Source organism: Myotis brandtii, unplaced genomic scaffold, assembly GCF_000412655.1.
Source record: "Myotis brandtii unplaced genomic scaffold, ASM41265v1 scaffold954, whole genome shotgun sequence".
Classification (NCBI taxonomy): domain Eukaryota; kingdom Metazoa; phylum Chordata; class Mammalia; order Chiroptera; family Vespertilionidae; genus Myotis; species Myotis brandtii.
In genome coordinates, this window is record NW_005371937.1 from 221,081 (window position 1) to 234,123 (window position 13,043).

General features: G+C 40.9%; 1 protein-coding gene across 10 annotated transcripts in view; it reads left to right on the forward strand.

Annotated features, from left to right (window-relative positions):
- Positions 1-13,043, forward strand: part of LOC102245814 (calcium-dependent secretion activator 1) — a 247,162-nt gene that overhangs the window by 127,833 nt on the left and 106,286 nt on the right. For 5 of the 10 annotated variants that reach the window (XM_014533224.1, XM_014533220.1, XM_014533218.1 and 2 more), the window contains 5 exons: positions 40-141; positions 1,544-1,607; positions 1,941-2,064; positions 4,402-4,470; positions 5,339-5,356. In XM_014533224.1, coding sequence (XP_014388710.1) covers positions 40-141; positions 1,544-1,607; positions 1,941-2,064; positions 4,402-4,470; positions 5,339-5,356 — 377 coding nt within the window. The remainder of the gene's footprint in view (positions 1-39; positions 142-1,543; positions 1,608-1,940; positions 2,065-4,401; positions 4,471-5,338; positions 5,357-13,043) is intronic. The other 5 variants (XM_014533222.1, XM_014533228.1, XM_014533223.1 and 2 more) reach the window with 3 other exon arrangements.

Consider the following 13,043-nt stretch of genomic DNA (forward strand, 5'->3'; position numbering starts at 1 on the left):
CACGAGGTTCCTGTCACTTCATGCCATGTCTTCCTTCAGGCCCGATGGGATCGGAACTGTGACTGTGGAAGAAAAGGAACGTTTTGAAGAAATCAAAGAGAGACTCCGAGTTCTGTTGGAAAATCAGATTACACATTTTAGGTAAGGATCTGGGGTAGAGGGGCTCCTTAGGAGGGGGAGACTAGGGGGGGCTTGATTTACTGAAATGGTAAGTCCATCAGATACACATTGGATATTTAGAAATAACCGAATGAAAAAGCAAACCGATCAGACTGGGCTCCACAATAGCTCAGAGACTTTGAAATCTTAAGGTCATGTTATTTCCACCAAAGGAACAGCCCGTCCTTGTACAAGTTGACCCTAGTCATCAACCTAGTTTTTGTTTAATCCATTAAATAGTTGTATGGGAAGCTTCTTCAGGTTTCCTAAATAAAGCACTGAAAGGCCTTGTGAACCACATCATATGATCAGGGAAGGAAGGCAGTGGTACCCACAGGGGAAGCCACCTTCCCCTCAGGGACAGGGCGAGCTGCTCCTCAGGGAAGGAAAGCTGATGGGCCTTGCAGGTTGGCTCTTCTCCACACCCTGGAGCCAGCAGGAGCGGCTGCCTTGAGCCTGGTGCCATGTGGCCCACTTCTCCTTGGGACAAATCCGTCATTTCTAATGCTGCACTTGTGGTTCCGGACCCGAAGCCCGAACCAGTATCTCAAAAATAAGAAGCCCATTTATAATGGCATAATAAATACGTCCTTGTTATCAGGCCCTTCCAGATACAGGGGCTGGATAAGCATCTCATTATTTGTTTATTCTCAGAACAATTTTGTAAGGAAGTTATTGTGGTCCCCATTTAAACAACAAGTAAACTGAGGCTGAGAGAGGTTCAAGACTTGCCCCAGGCCAGACTGAGTGTAAGTAGCCCATGCTGGTCCCTTTGTACCATAAGGAACAGTGTCCCAAAGGGCTGGTGACAGCTTAAAACAGTCAGTGGAATTCCTAGTGATATCTAACACAGACCCCCCTGGATAAATCTTTATTGATCATTCACTACATGCAAGATGCATTGCCAATAATGGAAAATCCATTAATAATTAAAAACCACAGGCAAAGAAGGACAATTTGCAGAACCATGAATTTGTTTAAAAGACCTTCCTTCATTTTCCATATGAATCCCTTAGGGATTAATCTTACCCTCTTTCAACTAATATTTTTATAATGCTGGTCTCTATAATAATATTTAAGGTCTCCTTTGAGCTAACAAATGGTTCTCTTCACAATAGAAATCTACACAGAGCCTTGTCATCACCCTAAATATTCTTGTCTGCTGCAGGCGTTTGCGGAGTCTCTCTTCAGTCATCATTCACACATACACATATATACATTATATACACACATAGATGGTGTGAATTCAGATTAACATAACACAACGTGACAAAATAGAAAGCACTTTCTGTTCCTCACAGAATGTCTATAGGAATCAAATTTCAGTATACTTCATGCTAAAGTGTAATAAATCGGGCAACCTGAAGAATTTTCTCTTTTTTAGGTACTGCTTTCCATTTGGTCGACCTGAAGGTGCTTTGAAAGCTACTCTCTCACTCCTGGAAAGGGTAAGAATGAAAGTCAAAGACAGATTCCACATATATAGAAACAGGAACAAAATTGTAATGGAATATTGTGGTTGAATAACCTAGACTGTAATTTTTGAGGTATTGTTTACCATTCATCAAATATCAAAGTAAGCATGAAGAAACTGCCTAAAATCTAGGTGTTTTCTCTCCAGACAACAAGTAGTTGGATCTATTGAAGATATGTTCCTGGACCTCCCCTGGTTCATGGACAGGCTTTGCCATTCTAACTGTGCATTTGAACTCTCTAAGAAATATAAATGAGTAATGCAGCTAATTGAACCATCTGAATAACCTTTCCTTCCCTACCTTAAGGTTTTGATGAAAGACATCGTTACCCCAGTGCCACAAGAGGAGGTAAAAACAGTCATCCGTAAATGTCTAGAGCAGGCTGCTTTAGTCAACTATTCCCGGCTATCAGAGTATGCCAAAATCGAAGGTAAGACTCCCTTCTGCCCCCAGGTTTTAATTTAAAACTTCGTATGCCTCCCTGGGGAAGTCTCTCTCTTTTCTGATGGGCACCAGGAAACAGGGGTCCATCTGAGTATGTTAAGCTGAAATTTGAAAGCACTCAAAATATGAAAATGTGAACTCTTCCTTGGATGTGGCCAAATAAATGAATGGAAGATCAGAGGCTCAGAAATCAGTCTTTGTAGGGAAGAATATTAAACATGGGATGTTATCCGATAACTGAGGTCCCTCTGAGAGTCTGTGTCAGCCCTAAGTGGCTGATGTCTTCCAGTGAAGGAGTTCTGCGGGATTACTCTCTGCTTTAAATAGAGGAAAACAAAGCAGTTTGTTGTCCGCTGTTGATGGCATTGCAAGTAAAGCAACAATTGAATAAAGCAACATCAAGATTTTGCTGAACTCTTTCTTGTCCCTTGAACTTACGAAGAGCTGTCTTTGGTAGCATTTCAAACTTGACGGCAAATTAATGTCCAGCCCTCTCTGATGGCTCCTAGTTTGCTTTTGATCTCATTTGTTATTGCTACATTAGACCTAGGATGGCCGTCACTGCTGCCCTCTCAAGTCTTAGGGAAGCAGTCACTGATGACCAAGTAATTACCCCAAAGTCACCTTGAGTAAACTCTACTTGAAAAGATATGGTTCTTTGGGACCTATTCATTTGCAGTTTATTAATCACTTTTCATTGTTACCCTGTTGGCTGCTATAGGGTGATTTGAAAACCACACCCAACTTGACCAGTGGTGTAAGTGTATAAATGTGGAAGTTCTGTGTGCAAAACTCAATGTGTTCGCATTCTGGAATCTGATGTTCTCTCACATGTGAAATGCCAGCAAATACCCATTGTTTGCCTTCAGGACATGACTGGGGGAAAAATAAAAAGACCTAACCAACTACCAAAACCCATCAGTTATCCTGCCAAAGTCCTTATTTCCCTAGAGAATTAGGCGAAGATCATGTCAAATTCACAGTGTTCTGTACATTACATGTCTCCCTCTCTCAATTTTGTCTGTCTGACAATGCAAATTGTGTACCAGTGGTAATGAATTCATTGTTATGCATCCAGGGAGAAACACTTAAGAATTGGGCACTAAAAGGATGTTTATCAACTCTTGACTTGGTAATGAGTGACAAAAATAGAGGAACAAGAAGATTGGTAAAAGAGCTATATTAGAAAATAATTGTTCCAGCATTTACCTTCCCAGGACACAATGATTGGTTGTATTTGGTCATGCCAACCGGGCACCTAATAATTCTAGGTGAGGCCAGAGATGGGATGGAATCAAGAAACGTTCGGTTGCCATGGCTGCTGCCTCCTAGGTCTTGGTCTAGCTATTACTAGTCTTGGTAAGATCTGCTCTCTTCTTTCAGATAAATATATCCAAAAACAAACTTTAAGATCTGTAAGTAAAAATGCATTCATTTCCAAAGTAGATCAGCTGGTCTGTAATTTCCTTTTGTGCCTCAATTCTTCTTGGGTGTGTTAATTATCTTTTGCACCGTGACTTTTAGGTCTGGGGATTCTTTGAAGAAACCAATCTTTTTTTTCCAACTCTCTTTTCAGAGAAGTACCTCATTCCACACTACCTGCTCTCTTTGCTTCTCTCCTTCCTTGTTCGCGATTGGCTCAGCCACTTTTTGACATTATCTCTGCAAAAGTGGCTGTGATGCCAATTTCAAAGCATGCTGGGATTGTTAATTCAGACAACCCAACATCCTCTGGCTGCATGTATCAGGTTTTCTTTCATGAACATAGTCCACCATAGGCTGAGACATTGCAGCTGTAAAGATATTACTACCAGACAACTTTCTTTTACAAGGTTCCAATCCTACACTCAGAAAAGAAACTGTCCATTTTTACATTTGAGCCCCTCTGTGAGCACTGACAGCTTAGTTTCCAGAGAATTTTGGAAAGCAGTTGTAGTAATATTGCTGGAGACTATGTTTATGAAGAAATACCTCAAGAGCCTTAGATACTAAAGTCTGAAATCCTTAGTATCTTGGAGCCTTAAATCAATGAAATTCTGTTTCCCTTTACTCATGATGTTTTTGGTCATTGTATTCTTGCAAACAATTCTAAAGAGACGTGTAAAATCATAGTCACAATCTCTCTCGTGACTCACGGCATGCTGAATGGTTAATCCAGTAGATCTCCGATTTTGAAACTCCTTTTTCCTTTATCCTGTGTTTATCCCAAAATACTCTGTGGCTATTTTCCTTTGAGCTAATGTAACGTTTTCCTCTAACCTATGACCTTTAACCTCTTTACCTCTGACCTAAGCCTCTTGCATGCCCAAATCCTCTTTTATAGGGAAAAAGAGAGAAATGTATGAGCATCCTGTCTTCTGCTTGGCCTCCCAAGTGATGGATTTAACCATTCGTGAGTACCTACCACTCCTCGCCATGCTGTCTTCACTCTTTCTGTTTTCATTATTTCAAGAAAATACAGATCCAATCAACTCACTCTCCTTGCTTCAAGTTGTTTAGCATTGGCTTGTCTGTTGATTCTGTCTGTGAAATCCAGTGTGAGAAGTCCAGTCACTTTTTATCAGCCTAAAACAGGTTAGACAATTAAGCCATTTGTTTGTGATAAACTCAGATTTGTCCGTAAGTTTTTCAGTTATTCTCTGTCTGTGACCTGAATGCATTTTTACTTTGCTTGTGTGTAACCCCAATTTGTAAAGTGCTTGTCACTGGTACACAATAAAAAGATAGCATCTAGGCCGGGAGCAATATGTTAGGTGTCAGATAAAGGACAGCTGGGGCAAAATCATGCCTTCTTTTCCATGTTTAACATGTCAAACTATTGTGGGTATAAGATCACATGAGGTGGTCCATTCTCTGTAAAAATGAGATCTTACATGCCTCCTGTCTCTTTTCTCTCGAGCTGGAAAGCTTTTCCTTGTTCTCTCTGGAGATTTTGACTTGTCCTTGTCCTCTAAGCTTTGGCTAGAACATATGACTTAATTGTCACTTGGAAAGTTCATGTATGTTTCATAGCTTGATTTCACATTAAACTTAATTTTACTAATTTTCTATTTGTGCAGCATTTTTCACCTCTGTGAAGGAGCCTTTTTTTGCTGGCCCCCACACTTCGGGGCGGTGGGAACCCAAGGGCGACCTTTTCTTCCAATGTCATATATCACACATAAGTGGGGGGCATTTTGGTCCACTTGCTCATTAATCCTGCATATGTGTTCTTGTTTCTCTCTCTCTTTTCTCCTCGTTGTGCTCTCTCTTTCAAATAGAGAATCAAAAGGACGCAGGTGAACCAATTGTATATGCATTATAAACTATCAGGATTGTTGAGTTATATTTAGTTTCTTTTTTTTTTTTTAACGGCTCCTTAATGTATGTACTCCCAAAGACTGGTGTGGAGTTGCAATGATACTTAAGGAGTTAATTTGTGCTGTCTAAATACCCCTCATGCCCATTAGATGCTAACCTTTATAGAGTAGAATTTCCATGAAGGCATAAGCTTTGGAGGAACAGAATTCTGGTTTGTACAGAACTTTTCATCCTTGGTTTCCGGATTCCAGGGATTTGGCCTCGTGTGCTTTTTAAAAATAGTTACTGAACCAAACGAATCTTCCCTTTTGTTTTTCATTTCTTTTTTCTGTTTCCTACCCTACTGAGAAGTTCGTGTTCTTTGATGAATGTCTATCAGCCAAGATGGAGAGAGGTTGTGTTTGTGCTGTTTTGTGTATTGTGTGGTGAGGCAGGGCGCAAGCACAGGGCGGAAGCTTCGTGAGAGGAAAGCTCTTAGAAAATTCTCTGATTTTGGATGTGTTCTTCTTGTTTAGTCCAAAAACTTGTAAGCATTTTGTAAGGAAAGCTCTAATAAGTGAAAATATAGTATTAACTTTTGTTTTTAAGGTCTAAAGGATTCTCAAAAGATTATTATTGTTTCATTGAAGTTAAACCTATTTCATTTAATCAAAGATGAACATATTTCAGATCAACTCAGAAAGCATTTTTGAGCACATGCCAAGCACCAGACTGGCAATAAGTGTTTGAAGACTCATGAACCTATGTTCAAGACACATGTGCCTTTCTCTCCCGAGAAGGGAAGGTATTCATTCACTCATTCACTCTGTCATTCATTCAACAAGTTTTTAGTGGGGCCCACCATGTGCCAGGTGTGGTAGTGCAACCCAGGGACTATGTAAACAATAGGGAACAGCTGATAATCTTATGAAGACTGTGTGCAAATGGGTGCCTAGTGTCACTTACAAATTAAGTATGCAGCTGCACCAATGTGTTATGCATAAGAGGTCACTGTCAGACGCCTTGGAAATCTTCACAAGGTTGGAAGGATTGAACTGCATCTTGAAAGATGAATTAGAATCAGTGAAAGGGCCCTAACCGGTTTGGCTCAGTGGATAGAGCATCGGCCTGCGGACTGAAAGGTCCCAGGTTCGATTCCGGTCCAGGGCATGTACCTTGGTTGCGGTCACATCCCCAGTTGGGGGTGTGCAGGAGGCAGCTGATCGATGTTTCTATCTCATCAATGTTTCTAACTCTCTATCCCTCTCCCTTCCTCTCTGTGAAAAATCAATAAAATATTTTTAAAAAAAAAAGAATCAGTGAAAGGGAGCTGGGATTGGGAAGTGGAGAGGCATCCTAGACAGAGAGAGTAATATGTGCAAATACATAAAACCATATAGCTAATAAAAATAGCGAATGCTTATTCAGTGTGTGTTATGTACCAGGTATGACTATTAAGTGCTTTATATGTGTTAAACTCATTTAATCTTCAAAAACCCTTATGAGGTGAATACTACTATTATTCCCAAGCTGGGTTTGGGAAGTGGAGAGGCAACCTAGACAGAGAGAGTAATATGTGCAAATACATAAAACCATATAGCTAATAAAAATAGCGAATGCTTATTCAGTGTGTGTTATGTACCAGGTATGACTATTAAGTACTTTATATGTGTTAAACTCATTTAATCTTCAAAAACCCTTATGAGGTGAATACTACTATTATTCCCATTTTAGAGAAGAGCAAACCGAGATACAGAGAGGTCAAATAACACACTTCTAGTAGAATAAGGGTAGAGACAGAATCTGAGTCCAGGCAGAGGCCACAGTCTTAACTACTCTGTAATTCAATGTGGTTGCAATGAAATGAAATGATGGCAGTAAAGGGTGCTGATGATGGCAATGTAGACAGGAGGCAAGATCTCAAAAGCCTTGATATGCCCTAATAATAGAGTTCAGATTATATCTCATGGTCCAAAGTTTTTAACCTGGACTCTATGCCAACTTTTGAAGGCATATAGATTTTTCAAAGGAAAAATTCCACACATCTCACATCCAAAGGTGATAGAGCCATTAAAGGCTCTTTAAGCAAGAGGGTGGCTTGGTGATTGGCACTCCAGGACAATCACACTGGCTTTGATGGAGAGAAAGGACTAGGAAGGAGGACTTGAGTAAAACTGGGCCTAAAAGTTAAGGTCAAAGCCGAGATGGGTTTGAAGCCTGGTATGTCTGCGGCTTCTAAGCAAAACAAACCTCAGTCATAATCATAATGACTTCTTTCCGGATCTTTTCATCTTTTTTCTTACCCTCTCTCTCCTTTTTCAATTCCCTCAGAGAGATCTAAGCACAAATACATGGGTGGGTATTCAAAACCAACTGTATGGAGGTAGCAGGGCACAGCTAGAGTTACATGCCCTAATTGGGTGGAGTGTGGACAGCTAGGAGCCCTTTGCTCAGGCTGTGCTTAGAGAGGCTATAGGATTTGGCAGATGGCATTTTGGTGGACTTGTGCTTTCTGTCTGGTGGCATTATTAAAAATTAAATATTCAGTTTAATTACAGTATCTCAAAAAAGTAAAAGGCTGCTACTCTATGAAAGAAAAGTTGTGACTCCTGCACATAAATTTATTATTTTAAATATATTTCCACTTAAGTCATCACATGTTATGAACCCAGCAAGCTCTATGGATATACTACTATTGCTGTTTTGCCTCAATTCTTAATTAAATAATTGTATAATTTTATGAGCATCATAAAAATTCTATTGAAACTTAAAATAAAAAACTTTTTCTTCAACTATACCAAAGATTTGCAAAATTAGATTAAAAGATAGGTAGATAGATAAGCAGATGTAGATAGATATATAGATGATAGGTAGATAGAGGATAGATAAATAGATGATAGATAGAAGATGATAGATAGATAGATAGATAGATAGATAGATAGATAGATAGATAGATAGATATACAGCCAGCCAACCCACCTCTGGGCTAAGGACTTCATATGTATAATCTGACTCCATCTTTACCCCTTTTACAGGAGAGGGAGCTGAGATTTGGAGAGGATAAGAGAATTTCTCAAGCAGGATTTGAGCCAGATTTTTCTAAATTCAAACACCATGCTTTTTCATCTCTTTTCTCACTCCCACCTTCCAGTTGATGTGGTGGGCACTTGGATAGTTATCAATGAATGGATACCTTCAAAAATACCTACAACTTTTAATCCAGGAAGACTATCCAAAGGCAGAAAGTCCTTTCTGAGACCAGATCACTGCCCAAATCTTTCCATCGTGAAGTCTTCCTCAGGGCAGTTGAGATTTCCTGAGATTCCCAAAGAACTGCAGACTTTTTTCTCCCCAATTGACAGAAACCCTCTAACTTAGGACAAATTCACCCAAAGGACTACCAAGCAGATTCTGTAGTGCTGAGGTTCAGTATCATTCCCTGTCTTCAGCCAAACTTCCTACAGGTCCAAGGCCAGTTGAAGGAGAAGAAGAGACAACTAAGCTTGCAATCCTTGAACACATAGTGCAGAGCCACCTACCCAAGGGCAAATCCCCTCCCACCAAGTACCACCTCATGCTTCATGTCTTATACAGGAAACTAAATGTTTCCCTTCCTTCTTGTTTTAGGGACGCATCACTCAGAGTTTCCAAGCCCAGATTATTTTGTAGACTAATACCTCATCTATGTTATAAAAAGTGAGGAGGGCAAGGAGGAACATGTTTCCAACATTGTCACCAAGGAGGGTCCCGGAGGAAAAAAGAAGGTGTTTAAAAAGATGCCATAAACCAATAAATATAAGACCAGTGTCTCTTCTATCAGAAAAAAAAAAATAGATGCTGCTTCTGCTGCTGATGATGATGATGACAACTGTCCTTTATTGAGAATTTAGTATGTATTTAGTAGTTACATGCATATCTCAGTTAATTCTCACAACTCTATAAGTAGTATTTTATTACCATATTTCTTTGGCTCTAAAAGGCCATCAATTATAAGATGTACCATTAATTTATATACTCCTAAGAACAAAACAATGCTGCCAACTAAATTGTTAGACGCCATCAAATGTAAATGCACCCAGTTTCAGAAATGTTAAAATGTGCCACTTACACTCAATGAAATAAGAATTTACTCTTTGAATATGGAAATACAAAGAGAGAGAAATAGAGACATGTTAAGTAAGTTGCCCAAGCATACACAGCTAGTTAGTGGCAGAGACAGAATTTGAACATGAGCTTAATTCCTAAGCCTACATGTTGAACCTGTAAGCTATGAAACACCGTGATTGTTAGTGATAAAATTGTAAGACTAAAAAGGGGTTTCTCAATCATCTAGTCCCAGTCACCTGAAAGACAGGAAAACTGAGGCCTAGAGGTAGGGTTTCTCAATCATCTAGTCCCAAACAGTCACCTGAAAGACAGGAAAACTGAGGCCTAGAGGTTTCTAAATAAGATGGGCAGTTAGTGACCTTAGTTTGGGATCCTGCACATTATTCAGGAGCCTTCACCCCCAACCAGGTGACCTTACCTTTCAGCCAAGAGACGATGGCCTCACCCCAGCCCATCTGGCCCGAATTTTCAGCATGACAGCTGAAGATGAACAGTGTCCACAGGACAGGATCCTGGATACGCAGCTCCAAGAAAATGCCACCTCAGGACCAGCCTGGGCACCAAAACTTACATCGCTATCCTGGCTCCAGTGAGCTTTTTAAACTCTTTAAGCCTCACTTTTATTTTCCTCCCCTAAAGGGTTGTTGCAAAGATTAAAACACATATTCCGAAAAGAGCTATTAGCATAGTGCCTGTTAACATAGTTAGCATCATTATATTTATTATCTGTTTATTATTATTTAAAAGAAAATGTCCCAATCTAAATGTGTAGCATGGATATATTGTTTTATTTCAGAATTGGAATATAAAAGAATACATCTCAAACTTTAAAGTTCATACAAATCCCTGAGGATCTTGTTAAGACATAGATTCTGATTAGCAGGTCTGGACCAGGGCCTGGAAACCTGCATTTCTAACAAGTGCCCAGGTGATGCGGAGCTGCTGATCCAGGGATTGCAATTTGGATGTCAGTGGAATATAGGAGGCAGTTGATTGATCTTTTTATCATTAATTTCAAAATAAAACATAGCAATATAGCTCCACACATATTTGTTAAATACCTACTAAGTTCCAGGATCCATGCCAGATAACAAGGGAGTGAGCAACAAGCAAGAGCAGGCATGGTCCCTACCCCCTGGGAGCTGACATTATAGTGGAGAGCACAGGCGTAAAACATGTAGTTACATTCTGCCTGTAGTAAAGGAAAATGCCAGGTGCTGCAGCGTCTTCACCAAGGCCAGGGTCTTTGATGCATTGCAAGGAGGACGTCATCCTGGAGGCCAAGGGCTGGTTCCCCAAGAAGGGGGCCCCTGGCCTTGTTACAGTATTTGCCTCTATTCATCATCCTTCCAGATGCTCCAAGATCCTGCCCCAGAGAGCTTGTGGCCATATATGTGAAAGCTTATTTGGGGACTGGGTGGATATTTAATAGTACTATTAAATCAGTATTCCTTCTAAAGCAAGTGACAAAATACACACACACACACACACACATACACCCACATATAGTTTAAGCAAGAAAAGGGAATTTTTGGCCAGTGTAGCTAGGAAATGCCTGGAGGAACTGGTCTCAGGATAAAGAATTTTAGTGTGTTTTAATCTCTCTTAACTGCTGACAGGTGTCTTTAATGTGACTGGAGGTCATGGTAGAGAGGTTGGGAGCAACATGGTCACAGATAGCACCAGCTTTCATCCTAGCTAAATAAACCCTAAAAGAAAACAAGCTTTTCTCTCCAAGCAACTATATAAAATTCCAGAGAAGGGTCTCATTGGCATGCTTGAGTCACATGTTAATCTCTGAGCCAATCAGAATTTCCATGACGGTGCCGGTGTATGGTTGGCCTGGCTTGGCTCACATGACTGCCCCTGTGGGATTCATTGCTTGACATTCACACCAGAACCACATAGAGTGGAGGAAAGGCAGTTCTCCTGAGGAAGGTTACTACACGTACAAGAATAACAGATATCCACTACTGACTGTGTCTATCCAGAATTAAGCTCACTTTCCTTAAGTGCAACAGCTCATTGTTAAGAACAAAGATACCAAATTAGAGAAGAAAAATATCGGAATAGCATTATTTCTTCCTTGTAGATACAAATTATTTTAATTTAAATAAAAAGTATTTTTAACTATCTGAAATCATTTTAAGTTGCATTAAGACACCTGAAGTTGTTCTCGGGTTTGGAAGTTTAGGTTACACTGCTGACAATTCACAGTTCAGCTTAGTACATGTGTTAGGTAACCAAGGGCTTTGGTTAGGAGAGAAGAGTTGCTGCATCCGGTCTATGCCTGTTGCAACACCGAGTCTTTGCTTTGCCATGAAAGCAATGCACTGGGTGGGATCCACTGAGGAGTCCCTCCCACCTTAAGGACCTGCCCTGGGCAGGCTCTGTTCAAGCCCCAGAAACACATAATTCGCTGGGCATAGAGGGAGGGGGATATGTGTATGGTTTGCTTTGACGATTCACAGTTCAGCTGAGTGCATGCGTTAGGTAACCAGGGGCTTTTGTTAGGAGAGAAGAGTTGCTGCATCCGGTCTATACGTGTTGCAACACCGAGTCTTTGCTTTGCCATGAAAGCAATGCACTGGGTGGGATCCACTGAGGATTTCCTCCCACCTTAAGGGCCTGCCCTAGGCAGGCTCTGTTCAAGCCCCAGAAACACATAATTCACTGGGCATAGAGGGAGGGGGATATGTGTATGGTTTGCTATTGTTAAAGGCCATACGTGCACAAGTAGGGGTATCAGCAGAGGAGTTGAGCTTTGTTAGGAAGGCACTCTCTTGTTATGAAAGGGATCTCTTAAAGGCTTTGAGTAGGAGTAGGGCAGGCTCAGAGGCATGTTTCACAGAAGAGACAAAGACAACTGCAGTGAAAAGAGCAGAGAAAAGGAGCCATCATTCATCCAGCAGTCTGTATTACCGTATACCTCATACTCCCCTAAAGACGGAATCTTCGTAAAGGGAGTGATGGTCCTGCAAGGCGATGTCATTTACAGCCCCACTGAGGAAGTGGTGCTGAATTGTAATGCTGCATTAAACATATGGCCCATGGAGCCATCCTTTGAGGGAGGCAGGGTCCCGGGAAACGTGCCGTGGCTATGTCCTTAGCTTTCTGTTCCTATCTAGCTCTTACCCACCCCGAGTCCCAAATCATAGCAAATGGCTACAGGCTAGTGATTTGCAGTAATAGCACAATACAAACACTGGCATCTTCAGCGACACGTCCACAGATTGGAGCCTGTAGTAAGTGGGCTTCCATCAAGCACATCCATGTCTCACATGGTATTTCAGGGGCTGGCCCAGATGCTCAGGTTATTTAAGGGCTAGTTGGAGTGCCTCTACTTCGCTCCCTGGAACCCGGATGCTCAGGTTATTTAAGGGCTAGTTGGAGTGCCTCTCGCTCCTGGATGCTTCCCTTCCTTGGCTGAGCTGAGCACGCAGAGGAATTCTCTTTTTGTTTCCTGCAGTCACATGTAACTCTCTCTCTGGAAGCCAAACAGATTTAATTGTGTAAACATGAGCAATGGTAATTGGGTAAATGAAGTTGGAAACCAAGGTATGATGTTTTTGTTTTGCT